A 27,074-nucleotide genomic window follows, 5' to 3' on the forward strand; every position below is an offset into this window, starting at 1 on the left:
CTGGAAATCATGAAGATGATACAGAATTGCTTCTGGGTTTTTTTATGCTCTTGTTCCTAATGAATATGCGATTCAGTTGTGTTGCTTATGTTTCCCCATTTTAAAGAATAATGTCGTCCTTGGTTTCAGAATGCACAAAGCCTCTCACAGTTATATAGCATACAAAAGTAAAGGATATATTTTTCAGTAGTCAGACAACAACATTCAATAGAAAGTATCTGAGTTAATTGTATTTTTCTACATCAATTAAAAATGCCTAATCTGTGAGTACGGCTATACCTCTGGGGGATGCACAGAGGTATTTAGCATGTTCAGAAGTTTAAGTCACTTATTAACCTTTGAAGTATTAAACATGCAGACTTGCACCTGGAACCCCTAGAGAGCATTCACATAATCCATGTGTGGGACTATTTTGACATAGGTAAATGGATAGGGGAAAACCTTCTCTAAATAGATATATTTTTTGAGGCTAGTATAGGCACAACCACAGGAGGACACTCTATGTAAGTAGCAATGGACTACATAATCTTCTACCCTCTTGAAAAAATCACTGTATGTAAATCCTATAATAATACTGCTACCATTTCAAGTACTTGGAATCAAAATTCTTGCAAAGTCTATTCTTAACAAATTTCTGGTTCCTATATTGTAGCTAAAAGGAGTTTTTCATAATACTTAGCTTCTTTTATTTCAACATGTTCAAAGATATCAGTTACATGTTTTTCCCTCTAAACAAAAGTACCTATATCAAAAGTTAGCATGTGTTGTCCTTTATATCATAGCATCATTTATCCAAGTTATATTTACATATGTGGAATTAAAGTAAAAAAAGAATTAACAAAAAAATTGTATCTTTTGTTATAATTCAATTTTAAAATAACAATTAAACCCAAATCAGAGCAACTCAGTTACATTTTGTTTTACTGATTTACTTTTAACCATGATCTGAAATCAGGTGAAAGACCACCTAGCTTTTTTGGTTCTATTTATTTAAGTAATCTATGACTCTTTCACAAAACATATAATTTAGTAACTGAATTTTAGAAGCTGCTTTTTCTGATGTTTTTATTCTTTTTTTATAGTTTTGTTTTTAATTGTTGTTTTGCAATACATATACCAATGTCAGAGAAAGTAAAAGTAAATTAACAACAAGAAAGTTGATAGCAGACTTCCGAAGATAACATAATGGGACAAATTTTCTCAGAACAAACTTTCACATTTCTTGTGACTTTACTGTCTTAAAGAAAATGGATAATAGAAGAAGATACAAAGTAAATCAAAATGTATTGTGATGGATCTCCTTGTTCACCACCTATTTGAATTCACCTCAGATTAAGAAAAAATGTTACTATTAGATTCTTAGCGCAAAGCTGTATATGATATCAAGACTTGAAGGATGGTGTTAGGTTACAAGATAGTGATACCTCATAACTGTGGTGGAGAAAATTAAATTGTGTCTTTTTGGTTATATGTTTAGAATGCAAAACAACTGCTTTCCTAAAGAAAAGCTAGGTAGATAGAAGCTGAGATGGTGATGGATATAAGCAGAATGCAGCGTGGTCATAAGCACATAAAATAGGGGCAAGAGAAGCAAAACAAAAAGGAGTAAAAAGGTCAAACTATTATTTGAATTTGTATATGCATGTAAGCTAAACACCATTACATTTATTTAAAATATTAAAATGCTATAAAAGTGGATCAGGTAGTATTATTACACCAAATTAAACACATGCAGTTTTTTTGTGGAGTAATTAGACATAGCCATAACTTACAGTATTTGGCAATGATTACCAAAAATGAAACAAAACCTCCATTTAAAACTTTGAATATTCAGCTCCAAACCTCCTGAATAAAACAACATAATTAATAGTAAGTTTCCTTTGGTTGAAATGAATTAAAACCTGGCTTAAAGACAGAAAGCTTCCAAGTCTATGATTTAACAAAATTGAAACAGTTAAACCCTGCTCCTACATGTCTTCTGAGATCGTCTCTTATTCAAGTAGCTAATGCAAGACATACGTTTACAAAGATAATTTTGTATCCTAAATATAGTAAAACCTGCTGACTGTTGGCCCTCTCTAGAAGTTGGCACCTCATCTATATTTCAGCGTTCGGATTTTGGCAAGACTGTATCACTCACAGCCTAATTACTGAATCAGGTCTCCTTGTAAAAAGTACATGATTCCTACTCCCTCAGAATGGTTTCTCTCATCTAAATGCCTCCTTCCAAGTATACGGTAGAAAAAATATTTTAATTTCCTAAAAAAAGGAAATAATGTTCAATTTATTAATAGGCACTAAAAAACATTACAGTCACTAACTGGAAACTTTAGGGACTGAATGGCAAAGTTTAAGGCTGAGTATTGGAGGTTTTCAATATGTGACTGGACAGAGTGCTACATAATCTCATCTAAACTCCCTTTCATGCTAAAGATTGGACAAGATGATTTTTCAACCTGGGCTGTTCCATAATTCTGTTGAGACTAAGTTCCAATGCTGCCATATTTATCTAACAGTAAAAGTCTGCAGTATTAGTGACTGGTTTAGGACACCAGTCCAGGTTTTCTTTGTGCCTCTGTACAGAGAAAATTAGGAACCTCCAGAAGATGGTTCATCTCACCTGTCCCAAATATTCTCCCTGGACGAGATAAATCACTTCCTGAAGTACTTCTCTTCCTTCACCAAGGAAGTCATGTGCAGCTTGGATGCTAGGGAAAACTATTCGTATTGAACACTATCTAAAGTTTTTATTTAAACAGTATGTACAGGGCCAAGCACTTAACCTTGTACAAAGTTGAAGAATGCACTCTTCATTATTTATAGTGTTCTCTCTAGGATGTTATTTCCCTTCTACAGATCATTCTTAGTGTTAAAAGTAATAAACTTATAAACCTATCCCATTTCTTAGACCAGGTCTCCACAAATGTGTCTTGTCTGTCTTGTCAGATGTGTATTTTACAAATAGCAAAACTGAATGCATTGATAATACACAAATAGTAAAGGTCAAATCTAAGCACCACCACTATTAATAAGATTTTAATGCTTGATATTAGTAGTAAACAGGATTGTGCCATCTAAACCCAAAATTAAAACCTCTAGTACGTAGCTTTACTACACAGATTGAGTGATTTGCTTGATAATCAATATAAATGGTCATTAACAGCCAAATTTTCCTTTCTGTTATATTGATATAAACAATGAATTTCACACATTCTCATATATATCAGTGGAAAGACTCTTTAAATCACCACATCTTTCCATAGATATTTTTATTACCCAGTTTCCATGGTACAATGAGGTTCATGGTACAGACCATCTCTACCAGTGCTTTGTGAAACTATAAATTATTAAATCTGCATTGTATACAGGGACAGGATTTTTTTTCTTTTTTAAAGAAAGGCAATCTACATCTTGATAATAATTGTTCATGTTATGTATATATTTAAATGTAAATTTCAGGCATCATTTCATAGTAATTCATGCACCAACATACTGTGCAAAAGACTGTCTACATAATAGTAAATTACTAGTAGCCTATATCCTCATTTGAAGTATTGGAAAACAAATTATAGCACTGTTGTTCTGTGCTATACATATCACTATGGAAAGATCTAACCCTGTGTGTGTATGTATAAATGTATTTAGGTGTAAGTATAAATAAAATTTAAGTATTTTTTTCTTCTTTGAGAAAATTGTAAACATAGTTCTACCTAAACTTAATTTCCAGACTTCTTAACTGAATCTCTTCTGATGGACTGTAACTTTAGGTTCTATACTTCTGTTATGTTTTTGCAGTTTCTAAGTTCATTCATCATGTGTTTTCAGGCTTTTGTGTATCACAGCTTTCAATTTTCTGCTTTTATGAATATCCTAAAATTTGAAAGTTGTTTACTGCACTTCAGTAATGCTTAGCAGGACTTACTTCAGGCAGCCAGATAAAAGCCAAGCAAATGGGATGAGAACAAATTGTACTCCTTATTGGTGTAAGAAAATATCTAAAAAGCTATTTAGAATGGAACAAAATTATATACTGGGTCATTTCAGTTGTTTTCAAATGTATAATTTTTAGCAAGCTCTGTCTGAAAAAAAGCACTTTTTGATATGATGCTTGAAGGATCAGTCTAAGACCTGGTAATGCATGTCTGTGAATTAGGAATTAAATAATTTGCCTTATCTTTTCAGAAACAACACAAAAAACATACACCCTGAATGACAGTGGTGCAGTATAATTGTCTCACTTGTCATCAATGTGTCAGGACTTATATCTTTTATCTTACAGGATTAATGATGATACAATTTATAAAACCTTAACTGTTTAAAATCTTTTTCTAGTACTTCAAGAGTTTTCAAGAAGATTAAGAATTCAGCACCAAAAAGAAATTAAAAATTGTTAAAAGTTTATACTTTTCTGTGTTCTCTGTGACTGATGGTGTCTATTTTTTCTGCAGTCAGTGGGATATCACCAAGCAATCCAAAGAAGTAGTGAAATAAATTAATTTCTAATCTTACCGGCAGTTATAGTTCTGCTGTTGAGCTACACAAGTTGCATTATTTAAGCAAGGCAATAATTCACATGGATTCAGTATTCTCTCACAGAACTTGCCAGTGAATATTGGCAGACAGATACATGTCACATCCTATAGAAGAGAAGGAAATTAGAAATAGTTATTTGTTGCACCCAAGGCAATACAGAAATTAGTGTTTACTTCCATTATTATAGAGACCCTAACTTGGACAGGGATTCATCCTATTAAACAGTCTACAAAGACAGAACAAAAAGCAGTCCTAGCCCCAGACAGGTTACAAACATGACTTAGGGCAAGTGGAATAGGCCTTCCAGCACAGTTAATACTAGAGTTGAGTTTCCTAACTGGAAATATACCAGCTCTAAATTTGGCTGGCTTTGTGATTTCATATCTGAATCAAGAAGGAGCATTATAATTAATTTAGGTTTTTTTCTCATTCTGAATTTGTTCCAAGTTAATGTTTGCATCTATCAAAAAATAACAGCGCAGAAGGTACATCAGATACCAAACACTATTTACTGACTCGACTAGGAAAGAAAATGGTGTGTATCCATTTTCCCCTTTAATATGAAGTACAGAGACTATGCTTCTCTATGATGGTGAAAGACATTTGTCAGTCACTGCAATCCGTAATTTATACAGTAAAAACAGTAGGTTATTTTACACAGAAAAAAAATTAGAGCTAACATTCTCACTCTTATTTTTCTGTATAATGTTCTGTATAGGTCTTTTGATGTTAGAAAATAAAGGAAAAATATATAGCAGTTTGTTCCCCAGTGAATTTGGAAGTGTTCAGGTGTTTCTTTAGAATCAGTCTTAAAGGCATGATTGGGGAACTTTATTTTAATATCTATTGAGAAATTTCCATATGCGTCAAAAAAATACTGCATCTATTTGTCTACAGAAATGATTGAACAAAATAGTATGTGCTAGTATATCTACTAGGCAAAATATTTAGACAGATTGCATAATTTAGAAATCTATCAATTTGTTCAGCAATTTAATGCCTTTTTTTTTCTCTTTCTCTCTCTCTGAATGTGTATCACTGGTATGTGATAACAGAGTTTTGAACTCTTCTTCCATTACTTTGGTTCTGTATAATCACTGCTATTTGCAATAGTCATGCTAATGAAAGAACAACAACAAAGCAATTTGAAATACGACCAGATATGACTCATTATCAAACCTTTATGAGTCTGCATGAATTTATTTTATTTTCAAAAAGAAAAAAGAGTAGGAAAATAAAGGAATTTAAAAGAGATACCACAGATAAAGCAAGAATAAGAAACAACTACTAGTTAATAAAGATGACTGATGTATCATGTTTTATATCAGAAGATTTTATTAGAGACAAGAAAAAGAAATAACATCAGTAGTTCCTTAAGTGACCACCAAGCAAGTGAACGGAAAATATGGATTCTGAGCTTTAACTGTAGAAATATTAGAAATATTACACATTCAGACAATGCTGTGTTTTTTCATGAAGGATGCAAAGTTAAATTAAAAATTTAAAGTAGAATTAAATGTTTTTGTATTTTCATGGAAGAGATCCTCCTGGGAGATCTGTCAAGGCATATGGATGACAGAGAGGTGATTAGAAACAACCAACATGACTGCACAAAGGGCAAATCTGTCCTGATTAATCTGGTGGCGATTTACGATGGTGTGACTGCACTGATGGATAAGGGAAAAGAAATTTATAACATCTACCTTGAGTTCTGTAAGGACTTTCACCATCCCACACAAGATCATTGTCATTAAATTGGAGAGAGATTATTTGATGGATAGACTATTCAAACACTGAACCACAGCTTCACAGCATCACAGAGTTGTCCAGGTTGGAAAAGACCTTGAAGATCATTTAGTCCAACCATTGACCTAGCACTGACAGTTCCCAACTACACCATATCCCTCAGTGTTATGTTGACTCTACTCTTAAACACCTCCAGGGATGGGGACTCCACCACCTCCCTGGGCAGCCCATTCCAACGCCCAACAACCCGTTCTGTAAAGAAATGCTTCCTAATATCTAGTCTAAACCTTCCCTGGCACAACTCGAGGCCATTACCTGTCATCCTTTTGCTTGTTACTTTGCTAAAGAGACTCATCCCCAGTTCTTTGCAACCTCCTTTCAGGTATTTGTAGAGTAAATGAGGTCTCCCCTCAGCCTCCTCCAGACTGAGCAACCCCAGTTGCCTCAGCCGTTCCTCTTAAGACGTGCTCCAGACCCTTCACCAGCTTCATGGACCTGTACTGGGACTGGTACTATTCAGGACCTTTACTTATGACATTGACAGTGGGATTGAGTGCACGCTCAGCAAGTTTGCAGACGGCAGCAAGCTGAGTAGTGCAATTCATTCAATAAAAGGAAAGAATGCTGTGCAGAGGGACCATGACAGGCTTGAACATTGGGTCTATGTGAACCTCATGAGTTCAACAAGATCAAGTTTAAGATCCTGAACCTGGTTCAAGGATATCATCAGTATTAGTACAGACTGGATGATTAATATATTAAGAGCAGCCCAGTGGAGAAGGACTTGGTGATGTTGGTGGATGAAAAACTGAAAATGACCCAACATGGTGTGCTTCCAGCCCAGAACAATGATTGTATCCTAGGTGGCATAAAAAGAAGTGTGGCCAGCAGGTCAAGGGAGGTGACTCTTCCACTCCATTCTCATGAGACTCCACCTGGAGTACTGTGTTCAGGTCTGGGAACCCAAGCACAAGAAAGCCATGAACCTGGTTGAGTGGATCCATAAGAGGGCCACAAAGATGGCTATAGGGAAAGACTGAGAGAATTGGGGTTGTTCAGCCTAGAGAAGAGAAGACTCTGGAGAGATATTATCAAGATCTTTCGTTACTTAAAGGGGGTTTATAAGAAAGACAGAGAGACACTTTTTAACAAGGCCTATAGGCACAAGGAATAATGGTTTTAAACTAAAAGTGTGTGGATTAAGATTAGATATGAGAAAGAAAATCTTTACTGTGAGGGTGGTGAGACACTAGAATATGTTTCAGTGTCAGAGCTGAAACAGAGAACTGTCTCTAGACAATTAGAGAATAGTTAGAACCATCATACAGGGAAGTTGTGGATGCTCCATCCCTAGAAGTGTTCAAGGCCAGGTTGGATGGAGCATTCAGCAACCTGATTTAGTAGAAGTTCCTGCCCATGGCAGGAAGGTTGGAACTAGAAGATTTTTAAAGGGCCCTTCCAATCCAAACCATTCCATGATTCTATGTTCAAAAGGGATCTTTGAAGTTTATACTTACATTTGGCAAATCAATACATGTACCTCTGTTCTGACATGGACTTGAAGAACATTCATTGACATCAATTTCACAGCTGTGACCAAGAAAACCAGCAGGACAATCACAGACATATCCAGACTGATTATATTGACATATTCCCCCATTCAGGCATGGCTGCGAAGCACAAGAATCACCAGGTTCCTCACAAAATGGACCTAAAAGAATTAAACATAAAAAATTAAGGAGTTTTTGAGTGAATTATGCTTTTTGCTAGGTTGCCCATAAACATTACTTTATCATTATATTGTGTTTCCCTAGTCTCTCATTCATTCTATTTTTTGAATTTTATGAGGGATTGAGAGGTTTTTATTTATTGTGGTTTTCTTAAACTGTCTACACTGTGAAGCTCCAGACACTGAGTGGGACATATGAAAACTATTCACCATGTTAAAAAGCAAGGAACTTAAAATATTCCTGTATGTTTTGTTTGTTTTGGTGAATAAACATGGTAGAAATATGTGGCAGTGACTAAACTCATCTGTAGCAAAGGGAGGAAGACAACTGGAACCATAGTACCAGGAGACACTGAACAGTTGCTGAACATCTCTCTTGCAGTGGCTCTTATTAAGGGAAGTTGAATCCAGTGGACTTTCAGATGAAGGAGGTTGTTCCCGTTCCTGTTTATAGATCCAGCCAGCATTGAAGCTGAATGTCCTCTCACTAGGCACACACAGGCACGTGTGTGCGCACACACACACACACACATGCACACACTACAGAGTGCCCACATGGATCAACATAAGGAGCAGTGTCTTTCCCTGAACATGAACACAAACAGCACTCACAGGAACATGAACAACAATAATGGCTCAATTTTTTTCTTCCTATCTGGGTAGTCAGTATTGAAGTTCACCATCTAAACACACAAGTAAACCCACATTAATGGATCCCTCAAATATCATCATAGGTTTTAAGTCTGTCTGATATCCATACCTGGGTCCTGAACCTCTTGTCAACTCACTGGCTCAGACCTTGAGCCATTCCAGATCTGGGTATTGTTCTAATTGCTGACTAGTCCAGTTTAAAAGACCACCCCTGCTCACTAGGAAGTGTAGTACCACAGAAGTAATAAAGAAATGAGACTGCAGTAATCAGACGCTGGCTCAGCCAGAGAAGATTAATGAGCACCAGCCTGCTTAACTCAGCCCTTGTATTACTTTTTCTCTGCATTTTCCTGGTTTTATACTTCTCCCATCCAGCTTGATCCCTACCTTTCTTCACCCTTTTCTTCTGCCAGATAAACAACCCTTACTTAAGTGTTTGTTCTCATTGGCCCCAGCTTTGTCACCTCCATACACAAATTCAATATTTCTGATCAGTACCTGGATAATCTTGGTTTTATATGGGATTACTGATATGGTTACCCAGGCTCTGTTGGCCTTGCAAATAAATAATACACAAAATGTCCCCAATTCCACCCTTTTAATTATCTTTGAAGTTTTCCTGTCTCTCACAAAATTCTCCCTTAGATTCTGTGAAATCCAGTCACTGTTCATGGTGCTATCTGTAACTTTTGTCAGCCACTCAGTTATTAAGCTCAGCAACTTCTCATGTTATGTCCACTGGTTTCCCATGTTCTGTTCAACTCCTATAACCCCAGGCAGTGTTTATTAATCTGCCTGCATACCTCAGCAGTTATGAGCTGCTTAAGTGTTTTGAACAATTAACTCTTTTTAATTGTGCAACACCAAAGATATAGCAGAATTATAGAAATGAAGAATTTACTTCCATTTACTTCTGGAAAATTATGTAACAAATATGCTTTTTACACATCTGGCACTTCAGTACTTTGATTTAAACCACCTTCTGAACACATACCGTTTATATCAGATGCATTTTTCAATAGTTTGTTGTAGCAATAACATTAACTTCATAATAAATCTATTCTGAGGTAGTAGTATGTTTGTTAGTCACTTGAACCAACTGAATTAAAAATAGACTTTCATAAAAGAATAAATTATACTTTCCAAGAAGGTTTATACTTTTGAAATGTTAAACAGAATACTTTTAACTCAGAAATGTAAACTGCAAGGTAAACATAGCTAATTTATTCTAAATCAATTAATAGATATGTATGTGAGCCTCTAATATTTTCCATGCCAACAGACTAACTGTACAGAGCAACTATAATTATGTGGAACGACATTAACCAGTAGATCTAAATATCATACTCTGTCTCTATTATATACCAGAACAGCTGATGCAACAAACACAATACAAAGAAAACCCCATTAGCAGAAAAAGGGTCAAACCACAATTTCCTTTTTATCACTCAGTTCATTAAAAATAGCTGTTCCAATGAGGCAAAATTAATTGGATCTATCTTTTAGGCTATATTATTCACTTCTCTTTAGCATCAGAGGACATTCAAAGAATCTTTCATGAATTTGTTGCTATCCCTCATCACCATAGTAACAAAATTACAGTAAAAGTATATTTCAACTTGCAGATATTAGACCATGCTAATAGGAAAAGTAAAAGGCGGCCATTCCTCAGAACAAGGCCATTGACTGGTATTAGTGAATAAATAAGAGAACACTCGCAACATGACATGAGGTGTATTGGTCATTTTTTTTTAATTCAGTGTAGTATTTAGCTGTCCTGTTATACTTCAGAACAATATTGTACTCCAGCAGTACTCATAGATGAGGTTATATACCAATGCTTCTCTTTTTTTTCCTTCTATTGGGCACATTTGACAAGAATGGGTGTTCCTGTCTCATCCACATCACTAAACAGGAGAAGGCAAAACAGTGACCCCAACTGCTCTACCCAAAGGAAAGCCAGAAAGTGTAGTTCCACAGACCAAAAAGATTAATGAATTGTTCCTGCCATTGTTTGTACCCCTGAATCCATTCAATCCTCCCCATTTTTTTTGCCACCATTTCCAAGAATTTCTTAGCCTTTTGTTAAAAAAAGGCACTGTATGGGATTATTAGAACAGAGAAAGACTAAATGAACGAAATAACACAGAACAGTGAAGGCCAGTTGTGGAAACCAGATGAAAGGGGTGTCTTTTTGGTAATCCTATACCCATTTTAGCAAAACTAGGAAAAGAACATTGTTCTGCTAAAAAAAAAGAGATAGTGCAACTGTTTTTTCAAGGAAGACTAAAAGTAGGTAGAAGAGGAATAGAGAAAAGCCTGAGACAAGATAAAGAAATATTATTAATCACAGCATGAGAGATGTATCAAGGAAAAAAAAATGCATGGTTCAAAGATGGAAAAAAAAGTTCTTTAACTTATTTTCCCATTGGCATCTCCTTGCAAAGAGAAAAAAAACCAATCTCTGTTAATTTGGAAAAAAAGTGTGATTAGTGTGAATTCAGAGTCAGTTACTTAATCAGGTCAAGGGGAATCAATTCAAATGAAGATACTGAGACAGCAACTGCACTTGTGGTCTAAAACACATCACATCTTTTACAGGTCTATCTAGAATGAATTAAACAAAAAGTCCTACCAACAGCTTAACGTCTTTTAGGAAGAATTCATTCTTGAGCAGTTATGTTTCCTTAATCATTGATGCTACTTCTGTCTTTGATATTCTTCTATATTATAATTTCTTATATTCAGCATCTTATGTGAAAAGCAAGAGTAGGGCTCTACCCCCTGAACAACCATGCTCAATGAGTTTGACAAATCAAGTCAATAAAAGGAATTCAGGAAAATTAGTGTTTCGAGCTTTTTATTCTATCATTTCCAAACCTGATGTCACACTCAATCTATTTGCTAAAGAAGATTGAAAGGTGACTTGATTACATCCCTTGGATGGGGAAAATATCAAGCACTAAAGGGGTCATTAATTCAGTGGAGAGAAGTGTAACAAATCAAATGACAGAGAGAAGAAAAACCAAATATAATTAGAAACACCTCACATATTTTTTACCAGTGAGTACCAGACCACCATGAAAGAACTGGATTCTACAGTTGTTGATATCTTCACATCAATTCTTTTTGAAAGATACTATTTTAACCACATACAAGACAGACTTGATATATAGGTAAGGAATATAACAACCTTTGGTCAGAACAGATGAACAACTAAACTTGCAAATCAACTTTGACTCAAAATGTATACAAAACCTTTTAATAGTTGTGTAAAATTAGGAATTAATTCTAAATTTGCATTTTAAAATTTACATATTTTTGTCATCAGTGCCTCTTATTAGATATGTTCAAATAAATACTTCATAGCCATGATAACATTTACTGACCTCTTGAATGTTGTTAGAAGCAAGGTAAAGGGGAAACTGGGTAAAAATAGACTTGTATAATCTGAAGTCAAATGTAAAGAAGGAGGACAATATTTAAGCATGAACAATGCAGTTGGGAACAACACATTGGTCCAAATTTCAAGTGTATATTGAAAATGTTTGTACACGTTCTAGAGATTTGAGACTTAAATTAGAAAAAGTGCAAGGCAAATTATTTTAATTGGATAGATTTTATTCATAACCTATTTTACTTTGATGTCAATAGCAACACTGTATAAGCATAGTATTTGACATAGATCCTGTGTACTTCTGTTGCCAACAATTTCAACAGAAGTAATTTTTCCCTCAGTCTGACCCAAAAAGACACATTTGTTGAAAATACTAATGTCTCTTTAGTGTTCATTGATGAACGATGAACTACTCAAAGCTATGATATATTGTTCAAATTATTAGGAAAATAAATGCAGAAACCATGTTCTAGTGGGAGATAGATGATTCAGGAAACTTCGATATGACAAAAACTAGTTATCAACTTGATTGGCTACCCTGATTAAAGAAGAAAATTCAAGAAATTGAGGACATCATCAGTAGGATAAATTTACCATGGTCTTTCAATATAGTGAATATTTCTTTGGTTTAGTTCAATAAAATAAAAATTGTGGACGGTTAAAAACCAAGAATGAGTGAGTAAAGATTATCTTATAGACAAATATGAAAGCTAATGAATTTTAGTTTAAGAAACTGAACCTTATTTCCAGCATTTTCTATTGCTTTTACACGTGAAGAGAATAAAACCCTTCATCAAAACTAAATACAAAAAACCCCTAGCCCTTCCTTGTCTGATTTAACTGTATCCTTGATAGTCTTCATTAATTTCACTACCATGTTATAATGATAATCCATTAAAAGTCAAAAGACATTCATGACACCACTGATAAGCATCAGTCAGTTTGTTAAGATACCACATAGTGCCATTTACATAAACATCTGGGCTTAGTGATTAAAATAAATAATTTTTATATTTAAAGTAAGTCTTTCTGGGCTTCATATTTATACAACCATTTCACTTTCTATGGAACAAAATATATGAAAGATCATATTTGCATACCGTGCTTTAACATGATTTAAGTACTTTTGTTATTCCTCTAATGAAAAATCAATATTTTCTGGAGCATTTACGCATAAGACACAGTAGATTATTTCAGGAAACAGCATATGTTACACTCATACACATTCATTTATTTGTACTTTAGTTAGAACAAAGCAATAGTATTTCAGGGTTAGCATAAAAAATGAAATATTTAGTGGGAGAGAGACTTATTTTCAGTTTCAGTGGAACAACTTGTTGCTAGGATTTAAAATCAAGGACTAAGTAACACAGTAGGCAATAAACAGAATCAAACCTGAGAATTAAGACAAGTATCATAATTCAGTTTTTTAAAATATTGTTAATATATGAATATGCTCAATTTCACAACTGCAATTATAGAAACCCACACATCATGTTCTTCTTATGTCATGCCATTATTAATGTTTAGCACTCTTGGTCACTCTAAAAATAATTCCAAATCAAGGCTTTTTTAATCTGAGGACCATCAGATTTCAGTTGATTAAGTGAAAGCATTTTTGCAATTAAAGTAATCCTTATCTGCATAACTCAACTTAAAAAATTATTACAATTGGTCCAATCCAGTTAACTTCTTGTTTTCACTTTCCTGAGTTTCGTCAGCTGCCCCTTCTTTGACATATAACACTGAAAAGTTTTTTTAAAAGTTCTTTGTAGAAAGATTTTTTTTTTTTCTGTGTAAAAGCATCACTGAATCACAAGCTCTTCTCTTATATCTAGACCCTGAAGTGTACCAGTAGTTCTACAGGTGCACTAAAAGCATTAATCTTTAAAATATTAATGTGGTATCAAGGAATCATAGAATGGTTTGGGTTGGAAAGGACCTTAAAGATCATCTTATTCCAAGCCCCTGCCATGGTCAGGGACACCTTCCACTAGAGCAGGGTTTTTTGAGGCAGTCCAGGATGCAGTTGGCTTTCTATACTGCAAGCACACATTGATGGGTCATGTTGAGCTTTCTGTCAACCAATACACCCAAGTCCTTCTCTGCAGGGCTACTCTCAATCTACTCATCCTCCAGCCTGTATTTGTGCTCGGGATTGCCCCGATCCATGTGCAGGACCTTGCACTTGGCCTTGTTGAACTTCATGAGGTTTGCACGGACCCACCTCTCAAGCCTGTCAAGGTCCCTCTGGATGACATCCCTGCCGGTGTCAGCTGGCACCACACAGCTTGGTGTCATCAGCAAACTGGCTGAGGGTGCGCTCAATCCCACTGTCCATGTCGCCAGCAAAGATGTTAAACAGTGCTGGTCCCAATACTGAAGGCTGAGGAGAGCCACTCATCACTGCTCTCATCTTGGACATCAGGCCATTGACCACAACTCTTTAAATGCAACCATCAGCCAATTTCTTAACCACTGAGTGGTCCCTCCATCAAATCCATGTCTGTCCAATTTAGTGACAAGGCTGTCATGTGGGACAGTGTCAAATGCTTTGCACAAATTCAGGTAGATGACATCAGTTGCTCTTTCCTTATCCACCAAAGCTGTAACCCCATTGTAGAAGGCCACAAAATATGTTGGACACTATTTGCCTTTAGTGCAGCCATGTTGGCTGTCATGAATCACCTCCTCATTCTCCATGTTCCCTAGCATATTTTCTAGGAAGATCCGCTCCATGATCTTGCCAGACAGAGGTGAGTCTGGATGGCATTTACATCTTCATATAAATTTCTACTCAAAACTGATGAATGACATCTTTTTTTCTGCACATGAAGTTTCAATAAAGTTTGTATCAAAATGAAATCTACTTAAGGCACTGTAAATTTAGGTCTCAGAAGAGAGTGAGTGCAAATCTCCATGAAAGATTATAAGGGCTATAATCTTAATTTTAGACTAAATAGGCAGTATCAAAGCTCACTGATGTGCTTTATACAAAAGCTCCAATCAGCAGACTTCAAAATAGACATTTTGGAAGTAAGTGAATGAGAAGAACATTATCTTCCATCAGATGAAAGACTATTAAAGAGTAAATTACAGTACTGCTGGAAAAACTCATCAAGAGTCCTTGTAAACTTTTACTTTTACTTCTTGAGTAACCACAGTTTTCAGAAATTCTAAAATAGCTGAAGCAAATAGAGCTGGGCTGATTCTGAGCCAAGGCCACCCTGGCCACTGCTAAGACAGTGTGCATAGAGTATCACTGCTTCTGGAAGGCTATTACTCCCTGGGACAAGAGCAGGTCATCAACCTAATTATAACAGATCATTGTGCTATTCCTGGCCTAAAATCACTTCCTCGTGCCTTGGTTTGTAGAAGAAAGAGTTGGTCAAATCACTGCTAGGGGCAGCAGGAAGAAGAGCCATATATTCATATTGATAGCTGTGGCTTTTATCTAGAACACCAATGATGCCCACTTACACAAAGTCTAGATTTAAAATTGTCTTTCTTCTTGTAGCCAGCTGTTAGTGTTTACCATATACCAGGTACAGAAGAAAATCTAAATGTGTCCATTAACAGTGAATTCACTAATATTCCAAGGTGTTTACTACAGTAAAATGATACGATCATTTTATATATCATTTATATATTAGATATAATAATTATTTATATTATTTATATATTTATTTTATATATCCATCTTTTGGAAAAACTGTTTTAAAAAATGCAATGATTAATCACACCTCTCTCTAAGGGAACGGTTTCTCCAGACAGGATTAATTCAATTTCTCAGCTGCCCCTCAAGTGACAGGACCCTTCCTATGCCTAAATGCAAGGTATGATCCTGATGGCTGTCCTGGTTTCAACTGAGATAGTTAATTTTTCTTCTTAGTAGCTAGAATAGTGCTGTGTTTTTGATTTGGTATGGGATTTGGTATGAGAGGAATGTTGATAATACACTGATGTTTTCAGCTGTTGGTAAGAGATCAAGGACTCTACAACTCCTCACGACCTGCGCGTGCACAGGTGCACAAGAAGCTAAGAGGAGGCATAGCCAGAGTACCAAACCCAAATTAGCCAATGAAATATTCCATATCATGTAACATCATGCTCAGTATACAAAGGAGGGGTGGCTGGAAAGAAAGGAGTTCCCTCACTTCCAGGACTGTGATTGTGGGATCTTTGTATTTTGGGATCCCTAGCTGGGAATGGGCTGAGTATCAGTTGGCGGGTGGTGAGCGATTGCATTGTGCATTACCTGTTTGTACTTTATTTTATTGTTATTGTTTTATTTTATTATAATTACTAAACTGTTTTTATCTCAACCTACAAATCTACCTCTCCACTTATCCCCTATTCCCCAGATGGAGGGAAGGTAAGTGACGGGCTGCATGGTGTTTGGCTGCCAGTCAGGTTCAAACCATGACATGGCTCATATACTTCTGTGAGAGGCTGAATTCTAAAGTATTCCACCTCTTAGAGATTAGGACTAGCATTGTCCCTGACATTATTCAGTATGGTCTATAAAGGTATGAATGGGAGATACACTTTTTATTAAAATCCTAAATGATAATAGAACAAGTCAATATACTGAGCGGGACAGAAACCGTCTTCATTAAAATACAAAAGTCTGTGTGATTTCAAACAGCAAAAGTACAAAATATGAAAATAAACCTGCATAAAAATTTTAAAGATATAAATGGATATAAATGGATACCAGAGATCAATAAAGTGGTGAATGCTTTGTGGACCAAAACAGAAGGAAGTCTATTGGATGACAAACATATGCTTTATTTACTGCCTTTTCAGTGGAAAGCCAAACACTTACTTGTTGCTCACAGGAAATAAAAGATCATAATCATTGCTGAGAGACTGGAAAGTGCTGGTTTATATACATCAGTCGTGAGACTAAAATTAAATTTTTCATACCATTCTGAGTAAATGACAGAGATGATTCAAGGAAATTTAATACCAGAAAGGGCTTCCCAAGTGAAAGTAGGTGGACTGTGCAAGAACACACCATACTGGGCTGGGCAAAACCTAGGTATGCAGCTGGAATAGAGGAAGAAGAACAGAGAATAGAAGAGGTGCAAGTTTTCCCTGGGTTTACAATGTACAGAAAATGGTTGATTAATCTAGTATAGATGGGAATCAAGGTAGAACCATTGAGCAGAAAAAGTTATTTAGAGATATTTGAGAAGTTTCTTGTAGAAACAGATAAAAATAACCTCATTTATAAAAATTTGTTGTCAGTAAAGAAGTAACAATAAATTGAACAGGAAAAAAAAAATCACAGAAGAAAGAAAAGGGTAAAATGACCAAAAGGACATCTATCTTTAGCTAATATTACTAACACAAGCATATATATTTCCTGATTCTCAGAACTGTTGCAGAAAATAAAAGCATTTATTAACCAGTGATAATACAAAATCCTTAAAGAAGAAAATAAATTTATATTTAGAACAAATATGTTCCAGCCTTTTTTGCTTTATTGCCTTTGTGTTTATGACAAGCTAGAATTGAAAAGCAACATCTCTCCTGAAGAACTTAATAGTATGAGAAAGGGAACATGCCTCGAGAACACTGTAAATCTATTAAATTCTCAGTGGGCAAGGTGTTACTTAACACTTCTATGGATAGCTATAAAAAATCCCATTGGAAGCTGAAAGGTCTTGAACATTTCTGATCTTTGTGAAGCAGGCAAATCATATTTCCTTCTCTTCTCTTTAGCGGAGTAATGAGTGGTAGCTTCAATACTTCCTAGCAGCAATGATTAGCTGCATGGTGAAATTCTCACACTTCTAGTTTTTTGTTGATGGCAACCTCAGGGCTTCTGTTCCTCCTCAGGGTCTGAGCAATTCACTTGTTTTCTCAACCTTCCTCTTTTCCAAAGGTCAAACCTTGGGAAGCTCTTTAGCTTAGTTAACTATTTCATACTAAAGAAAACAGTAAAATAAGGTTGTTCCATGTCCTGTCGGTATGTTTGGAACTTATGCCTTCGCTTGAATACTCGAACAGCAGTTTTTGCCTGAAACTTTGAATGTTTTTCTGAAACGGAGATAACTTGATCATTACGCCTAATGAGAGTAAAATGTTCTTAACTCTTTGTTTTGTAGAAAATAATTAAAGCTTGAAATATTTTCCTGATATTTCACTCATTTCGGGGAGGAAAGGAGGGAGAAAGGGTGGGAGATAGAGATTTCCTAGTGGGGCAGCTGTACTCTCTAATATTCTTCAGAGTAAGCATGATAGGCACCTGCATAGACTAAACAAAATACTTCATCAGATGTCAAAGCAATCTATAATTCAGGGTATTTTAAAGGTTTTTTGTTTCTAAAATATATTAAAATTATTAAATGAAAATAAATAGATTCACAATTTATTTCACAACTAACATACTAAAAACTTAGTAAGAGAAAGGTCCTGATCTTAATACATTTTAATTTTCTGTTATATATTTATCAAATAAGATTATTTGTCTTCACATAAATATATTTAGACACTATTACAAGTAAAAATATATATCTTTTTAATATTTATTTTGTGTATATTTGCACACTTGCCTGTCAATGCAGGAGTACAAGCAAGTTAGCCATTATAATAACTAATAACTGAAAGGACTCAGTGAGATCAACAAAATAAATAGCAGTTAAAAAATAAGCAAAGCTTGTACATATTTTGATATAATCAAGGTAACAATAATATTGAGTACATTTATTATAACATTTCATTACTAAAAAGACAATATAAACATTTGGATCATTTATCTCCAAACAGTACACAAAGTGAGAAATGTGATACAATGACAAAGAAAGAAAAAACTACAATTTAGTGGGAAAGCTAATGTACATAAACCAATATAGTCCCTAAATGGAGAAAAAGACATTTTAAAGGCTTGTGCAAATGTACTGAGTAGGAGAAAAAGGGGAAAACATTGTGATTAATAAAGGCATGAGTTTCAAAACAGAAAAAGTGATGATGGAGGCATCATTGCAGGGGAAGGTAAAAAAGAAAAGAAAACACAATGTAAACTTGTGTCCAAATAATTGCAGTTCTACGTACTCCATTTTACAAAGATTACCTTAACCCCTATATATTGTAGTAATGGAAGCTATTTGAAAATTAAAGTGGTTTGAGATTCCTGGTAATATATTGAAGTTGCCTCTTCAGTAGACTCTTTAGGAACATTAAAAATACTCTAAATTCTTAAGAAAAATAAGTTTTGTGGGGATAAAACTTCTTTTGTATATCAAGACTGTGGTTTTGGGGGGGTTTTTTGCCTTTTTTTCAGCTGTTTCTGTAAAATTAATAAAAGTATTTTTTCTTCCACCAGTCTTGATTTACTTGAAGATTTTGTTCCTCAGAGTTAAAACCCCTATGAGTACAATGTGGAAAATCAATATTTTAAAAATTAAATTAAAAAATAAATTCCTTCTCTCATATACCTTTAACTTTTCTTTAAAATGAAGATCAACAAATGGCTAGAAAGAGCAGAATTCATTCAGAAGGCATTGGATGAACAAAGGTTTTAATGAGATGCATAAAGTTAAGAATACATGGGCCAGAATTACTCTGAACCACTCAAAACACTTTGGGACGTTCTATTCTATAAGTGTTCTCAACACAAATAACAATTTTAGCCACATTATGTATAATCTGGTTATTTATGACTGCTAGCACTTATGTTTCTAGCACCATAAAACCAGATGAAATTTTATAGAAGACATAAAGAGCGACATTTTTGAAAACAGGAATAACTTGACATACAAAATAAATGTGCTATGTGAGATATCTCACTTAGACATCTTTTCTAGTATAGCTAGACTATTTCACATCTTAAAATACCTTGTATGAAGTAGTGTTGGCATCTCCATTTTGAATTTTAGATTTCATTTTTGAGGTGACTTAAGTACTTTGATATCCTATGAAATGCCATTTTCCTAAATGATCTAGGAACATTTAGAATAGAATTTCTGTTGCTGTGCCTGTAAAATATGCTGATAAATAACAACTTTAGAAGGTGGAATACATGTCAATCATGTATTTTTGAAAAATGATCATTAACTCTGTGCTGAACAGTTTACTTGAGTCTACATAATAATTTATTCTGACTGCATTTTTGACACACTTTTCTTTGGTAAAGTGATGTAGGTTAGATTTGTTGGGTTATTTTTAATTCACTTATGCAAACATGCAGAATGGCACACCACCAAGTTTTTAGGCACTCATAACTGTGCCAGTATCACCATACAGAATCTAGTGTAAATCAGAAGAAATCCTATAAAACCTCAGGAAATGTTATCTGATAAAATGCATCAGTAGATAACTAAGTAGATTCAGAAAATTCCTCAGCTTGCTTTCCTACAGAGTAGAAGTCATCAGATCAATAGTAAATTTCAGATATTTGGACACCGAAAGCTTTCAGCTAATATCTAATGAGATCCAAATAAAGAAACTGACCTGCAACTGGAATTTCCCTAAAAGACTTAAAAATTGTCTCTAACATGCCTGTACTATGTATTCCACTATTCAGCAATTATGACTGCAATATAATAAATGTAAACCATTAAGAATTGTGAAACTATTCAGGGGGGGTTAATTCTTGTTGTTGTTATTATTTAATTACCTAATATATAATAATAAAATATTATCATATATTATTTTATATTTATTATAGTATTATAGTATTAGATAAGATAATGTTATTAGTTGATAATAATAATATCCATTCTTTTGGCAGTAATATTTTCAAGAATTCCTCTTAAACTGGGATAAATTAAAAATGCAATAATTTAAATATTTATAACGAGCAGTTCAGTTAGTTGTATAAACCTAGGAAGAAGAGCCTTAAATAAAGCAGCAGCTGGAAAGCTGGCATTTTTGTATTTCTCTGATAATATACAGACTTTCTAGAAGTACATGACAGGTGATTAACTCTGTCCTCTCTCCTCAAAGTTAACACAGCCAGTTGACTGATGATGAAAGATATGTATGGGCTGAAAAATCAATGGATTCATGAGAATCCTCAAGCACTGTCCTCCATAAAAAAAATCATATCGTGTAGCTTGGCTTTCTCTATTGTTTGCAGCCAAAACTGTATTGTGTGAGAAGACAGAAAAGCTTGGATCAGCAGGTACCAAGACACTTACATCTTTATACATCCACTCTAAATCAACAACATACACCTGAAGTCAAATGCAGCTCACAGCACTAATAAATTATACACAGCTGTAAATATTGAACTTGACAAAAATGTTTACATATTTTCACCACTGTCAAGTTGGTGTCAAGATGGAGTCCTCAGTGATATACAGTTGTTTAAACCCTTTAATTAACAGCTTGAACTTTTGGAGCTCACTAATTCTTACGAATCCCTTAAAAAAATTATTTTTAAAATGATTGTGATAGATGTGAATGACTGAAGCCTGTGACTCTATAGTTTTTCAGCTAATTGTTAAGTATTATTGAAGATTATATATCTTCTTTTTCTAATCTGTAGTAGTGTAGAAAGAGTTTTACAAGTAATCAATAATAAAGAAACTGAGGTGGGGCATAATCTTATTGAAAGATAACTGTTCTTGTTCGAGTCTTTGACAAAAAGGGGACTCCAGAATACACACCTTTTTTTTTTTTTTTCCCATGGTCCTCAGAAATCACAAGCCTAAATGGCAAAGTACTTCTATCACAGTGGAAGATTTTTTTTTTTTCTGAGATAAATTCCCACTAATTTACTTAACAATGTTCAGAAACATGACTGTAGATTTAAAGAAACTACTAAAGACCTGGGAATCAGACCTTCAGGAGACATAACCACTTGAAATTCAATAAGCAAGGTAAGGGTTGAGGAAAAGATGTAAATGATAGGAATATATTCCTGGAAGGTGTGCCCTAAGGCAACTGCAGAGACCAGGAACATGTGCTAAATAAGGGAAAGCCTGAAGCAGCAGTGGGGATTGAGTATATTGAGGAGGAGGAGGAGGAGAGTGGATAGTACAGAAAGTGAGAGCAAAAAGAGACCTGGAGTTTCAGGAATAGAAGATCCCATCACAGTAACACAGAAGCAGCACAGTGGACTCATTAGTTACCAATAGCCCTGTTTTCATACCTTCTGTACCCTAGGAGGCCGAGAAAGAAAAAAAATATTGAGAATAGCTGTTTAAAAAATCAGTTTATAACATTTATGTTGTTGGTGAGAAAAAGATGTTGGTTTTAACTTATTTCCATATTGCTTATTTTTTATCCTAGCTACTAAATTTTTAAAGTAATGTCATGAAAAATCCCAAATGCTCTGTTGTGTTAATGCCTAAAATGAAGGCTGTTCATACAGATAAAATAGGTGATATGTTGTCAAGTGACAACATCGCATCGTCTCATAATCCAAAATTATCTTCTTATCTTCTAGATTATGAATTAATTTATTGTAATGAATTAATCTTGAAGAAGAAAAATAATCCCTAGGAGTTTCTACAGAATAAAACCAGAAAAACAAAATAAATATTAATTAAAATTCAATACCTAAGTTTTGTACAGCTGTACAAAGGAAAAGGTCTGCCTATTGTAGCAGTTGATAACATTATTAGACTCTGAGAAACAACAGAGTATTATACCCTTTGCAAGAAAATCAGATTTTGAACATTCAATGTTTATTGGAACTGTAACTTCTAGTGTCCAATGACCTTTGAGTATATTTCTATCCTGAGGCCAAACTTGACATCTATCATCACTGTTTAATGGGACAAACTGGGAGTATTTGAATCCCTGGATAATGGGCAGAGTACTGCAGCCCTTAGTAATTCTGCAAGCACTGTAGACATAGAATGTACTCGGTGCCTATCTACATGGAGGGCACTAATACTGAGAGAAGAATAGGGTTTGGGCGTCTCTCATAAAAGGGATAGTCGTCCTCAAAAGCTGAGAGTAGCACCATGGGTTTATGGCTCTAACACAGTAATGTAATATAAAGAAATACAGGCCTGGTATGGTAAAAGAGGCCTTGAAAATTGATAGACACATCATGCAGCACAGGGCAGTACAGGTGTGGAATAATAAGAGGTGTGGCACGGGATTGGCACTGGAGACCCCACAGCTGTAAACAATTCGTAAGTGAACAGTTAAAGAAGTGCAGACTGGAGTTGGACAAAACTGGTCTTAAGGGCAACAAAAAGAACAAAGAGATGGTATCTAACGTACGTAACTTCACCATATATATTAAATTTAGATGTGATGTATAACTGCAGCCCAATGAAGAAAAAGAGAACTATAAAAGCTTGCTAGAAAACATATAAACATGATCCTAAGTAGATCCTAGAGCAAAGAAGATGAAACCATAATCACAAACATTACATTCCTCCTGTTGAAGGACTCCAGGAGCTCACAATAAAACACAGTAACACCCCTGTAGACATAAGCAGTGAAATGAGCAGGGAAAGACGAGCATAGCATCTGGAGAAGGGTTAGAAACCCAGAACTGTACATATATGAACTTTACCTGTATTATTATTGAAATATTTTCTGCATAGATGACACATAAGTTTTCAATTATACTGTAGTTTTTTAACTTTATATATGCAGTCTTTTTTCCAGAATCCTGTGTTTAAATATCAGTGCATATTGACACATGTAATGGCATCAAGATAACAAAATCAAACTAAATGAAAGCCAGGGAATGTAAAAACACCTATCATGAATTTAATACTGAAGACACCTACTGGTGTCTATGGATATTGGATCAGGACATTGGGTTAATAAGAAGACCCCTTCAGTAGTAAGTGAAGAATTCTACAGCATCAGAAGACTGTATTTTCTCTCACCATTCAGGAGGTCTGTGCTCTGTAATATATAAAATCCAAGTTCATATGACCTAACTCAGACCATAAAAGACCTAGATATTCACTCTAAACCCAGTTAGAAACAACAGTTTAAACTGTACCTCTAGAAGATGGTTCATTCTATCAAAAAAAAAGGTATCCAGGATAGATGCAATGAATTGTTCCTGAGATACTTGGTTTTCCTCTAACTAAACAGGGAAAACTAAAATATTTTAGGTTAGATACCAAACTCTAGATAGCTGCCATTGAATAACATGCAGCCAGTCAATGAAGAATATCAAAGTTTGCCAAATGAACGGATTAAAGCTAATCAGAGAATATAGTTTTACCACAAATTTTTCTTCAGAAGCATTCATTTTGCAGCAAGCTGCAAAGATTTATTGAGAAAAATAATCTTATTTAGTCTGATAGTTTTACTGCCAAGTTGGTAAAACATGTTTTGAAATGACTGATTATTGTTTGGAAAAAAGCCAGTGAAATAATGTCCTGCATCTTGGAAGAAAAGTAACTTCAAATATGATATATTCCTACCTATATGTTTAGGGATTTCATTCACACATATAGTAACTAATAAATTAAAATGGACAATGGTTAACATAATATTTTCATTTTTCCTGTACAGCATTTTAATTTTCATCTGTAAAATCCATTCATCTTGAAAATATCCTAAAATTTAAAAATCCAAATTTCTGAAATTTTGTTTCAATAGTCCAGCAAATAAAAAGATTTAGGACTTCATTTTAAAATTATTTAAATCTAATAATAAAATGAACAAAGGAATTAACAAGTCTTTCTGAAAGTTCTGAAAATCTTTTGCAATAGTGACTTTTTGCCATAATTCACAGGTTGTCATTATCTCCTTGTAAGATAAATAAGGCTTTTGTCTGTTTAGTAGTCTGTATATCATGGATATGCAGAGTGAATTTCCCTTTAAAAGAAGACTGACATTATTTTACTGAAATGTTTGCAGGAATATTGATACATTGTTTTGTATCCTTCCTGGACATAGTGATAGAATTTGTAAAATTCTGCCCCATTGCTAATTCCCTAAAATAAGTAAATGAGTCTTAGTAAATTTGAAATGTGTATAGTCATCATCTACTTGAAGCAAAAAAATAACTGCACACATTTTTCGTGTTTTCGAGTGTTCAAATTTAATTCATTAATTAAGAGGATCAGGTATTGTGTTCTGTTGACACATGCTATGATGTCAATAAACAGCTACTTTCAAGACACATTGTGTCAAGCTATTAATTTCCAGACCCTGAAATAAATAGTATGATATTACAATCTGTAAGTCCTGTGGTCCGTCATATTATGAAAAATAGAATTACAACTGTACTTGCACGATTTTGAATTCTTTGCTTGTCATAGAGATTTTCTTCATTCAAATATGCTTATTAAATATTTTTAGAAAGCTCATCTCTGCTCTAGCATGTGGATGCTAGAGCTATTTGCTTTCTTTCTACTGATTCAAATCAAGCAATGGAAGACTAGAACTAAGATAACAGTGAGTGAAGGGTACACTATGTTACCAGATAATAACCTCATACCTGAACTCAAAGTATTAGTCATCTAGTGACTAAATTACTTGGATGTTGCCTCTGGGTAGGCATGGATCTGAAAGCATTCTGAAGTATGGAAAAGGAGAAATCTGAAGTTGATATGCTCCTTAGAGTATGAAGACTAGTCATATGAGGGCTGCTTTCTGTAAAGTAGTGAACTATCAAATAGCAGATATTTGATAGGATGTCAAAGTTTGAATTCCTTTAAGAATGATGTGGTAGTGTCATTTTTTTAAATTGTCCAGTAGACAATCACCACATGGCCAGTCATTCACTTACCCCGCCTCCCCAGTGAAATAGGGGAGAGACAAAAAAAATTTGTAGGTTGAATTAAAAAAAAAAAAAAAAAAAAAGAAGTTATAGTAAATAAACAACAGCGAAAATAGTAAATCCAAACTAGCAGTATAAGATCCAGTTACTCACCAGCCAGTGACTTGTATGCAGCCCACCCCTAGCAGTGACCCTGAATGCACCAAACAAAAATGAGAAAGCACACATCTCCTTTATATACTGAGCATGATGTGACATGATATGGAATACTCCAATGACTGATCCAGGCCCGACCGTCTAGTTGTGCTCCCTCTCAGCCCAAGGAAAGTTAACTCTATCCCAGCCAAAACCAGGACAGTCTCCATCTCTTATTCCATACCATTTATGTTATGCTCAGCTTCCAAATACATTCTAACGAATCACCACCCTTTTCCTGGATCTCACAGATATCATTCCCTTCGTCTACGGGCCACCCTTCCAAAATGTCTCCTGAGTTCATTTAGTCCATAACTTTGGGATCCATCTGTCATGACAGTCTTTAAGGCTGGAGGAATGAGGCAGAGTTGGCTCAGCTGGTAGAGTAGGAGGCTGTGGATGTGGCAGGATGATGTTGCAGGGCACCAATTGCAACAACAGGGTTATCTGACAGCTCGTTTCATTGGCTATTTTCACCTAAAATCAAATCTCCTTAAGGCACACACTGGACTTCTCCATCCTTCTGCATTACCTACCAAGTGCACCCAGGTCCTTGGGCAAAAGTAATCCCACACATGGGTTTACATTTGCCCAATGCAGCAATAACCTGGACTGTCTTCCCCAGCATATTTTTAATGCGCACTACAGGGCCTTTATCTCCATCTACAGTATGTAGGAGGTTTGACCGAGCAGGGCCAGCTTGCTTGGCAGACCCTCTGGTATTGACTAACCAGGTGGCTTTTGCTAAATGCACGTCCCAGTGTTCAAAAGTTCCACGACCCTTTGCTCTCAGTGCAGTTTTCAGCAACCCATTGTATTGCTCAATTTTCCCAGAGGCTGGTGCATGTAGGGAATGTGATATATCCACTCAATGCCATGTTCTTTGGCCCGGGTGTCTATGAGGTTGTTTCAGAAATGTGCCCCATTATCTGACTCAATTCTTTCTGGCGTGCCATGCTGCCACAAGACTTTCTCCTCAAGGCCTAAAATGGTGTTCTGGGCAGTGGCATGGGGCATGACATGAGTTTCCAACCATCTGGTGGCTGCTTCCACCATTGTAAGCACACAGTGTTCACTTTGCCGAGTGTGCGGGAGCGTGATATAATCAATCTGCCAGGCATCCACATATTTATACTTTGACCATCATCCTCCATACCAAA

At 35.1% G+C, this 27,074-nt stretch overlaps 1 protein-coding gene across 1 annotated transcript in view; it reads right to left on the minus strand.

The window, feature by feature from the left end:
- The window catches only part of EYS (eyes shut homolog), a 1,054,063-nt gene that overhangs the window by 856,635 nt on the left and 170,354 nt on the right, over window positions 1-27,074 (minus strand). Inside the window, exons 4-5 of the mRNA XM_074895818.1 lie at window positions 7,797-7,990; window positions 4,510-4,637 (exon numbers count right to left, since the gene is read on the minus strand). Of these exons, the coding sequence (XP_074751919.1) occupies window positions 4,510-4,637; window positions 7,797-7,990 (322 nt within the window). The remainder of the gene's footprint in view (window positions 1-4,509; window positions 4,638-7,796; window positions 7,991-27,074) is intronic.

This window comes from Athene noctua, chromosome 1, assembly GCF_965140245.1.
Source record: "Athene noctua chromosome 1, bAthNoc1.hap1.1, whole genome shotgun sequence".
In the NCBI taxonomy this organism is placed as follows: Eukaryota; Metazoa; Chordata; class Aves; order Strigiformes; family Strigidae; genus Athene; species Athene noctua.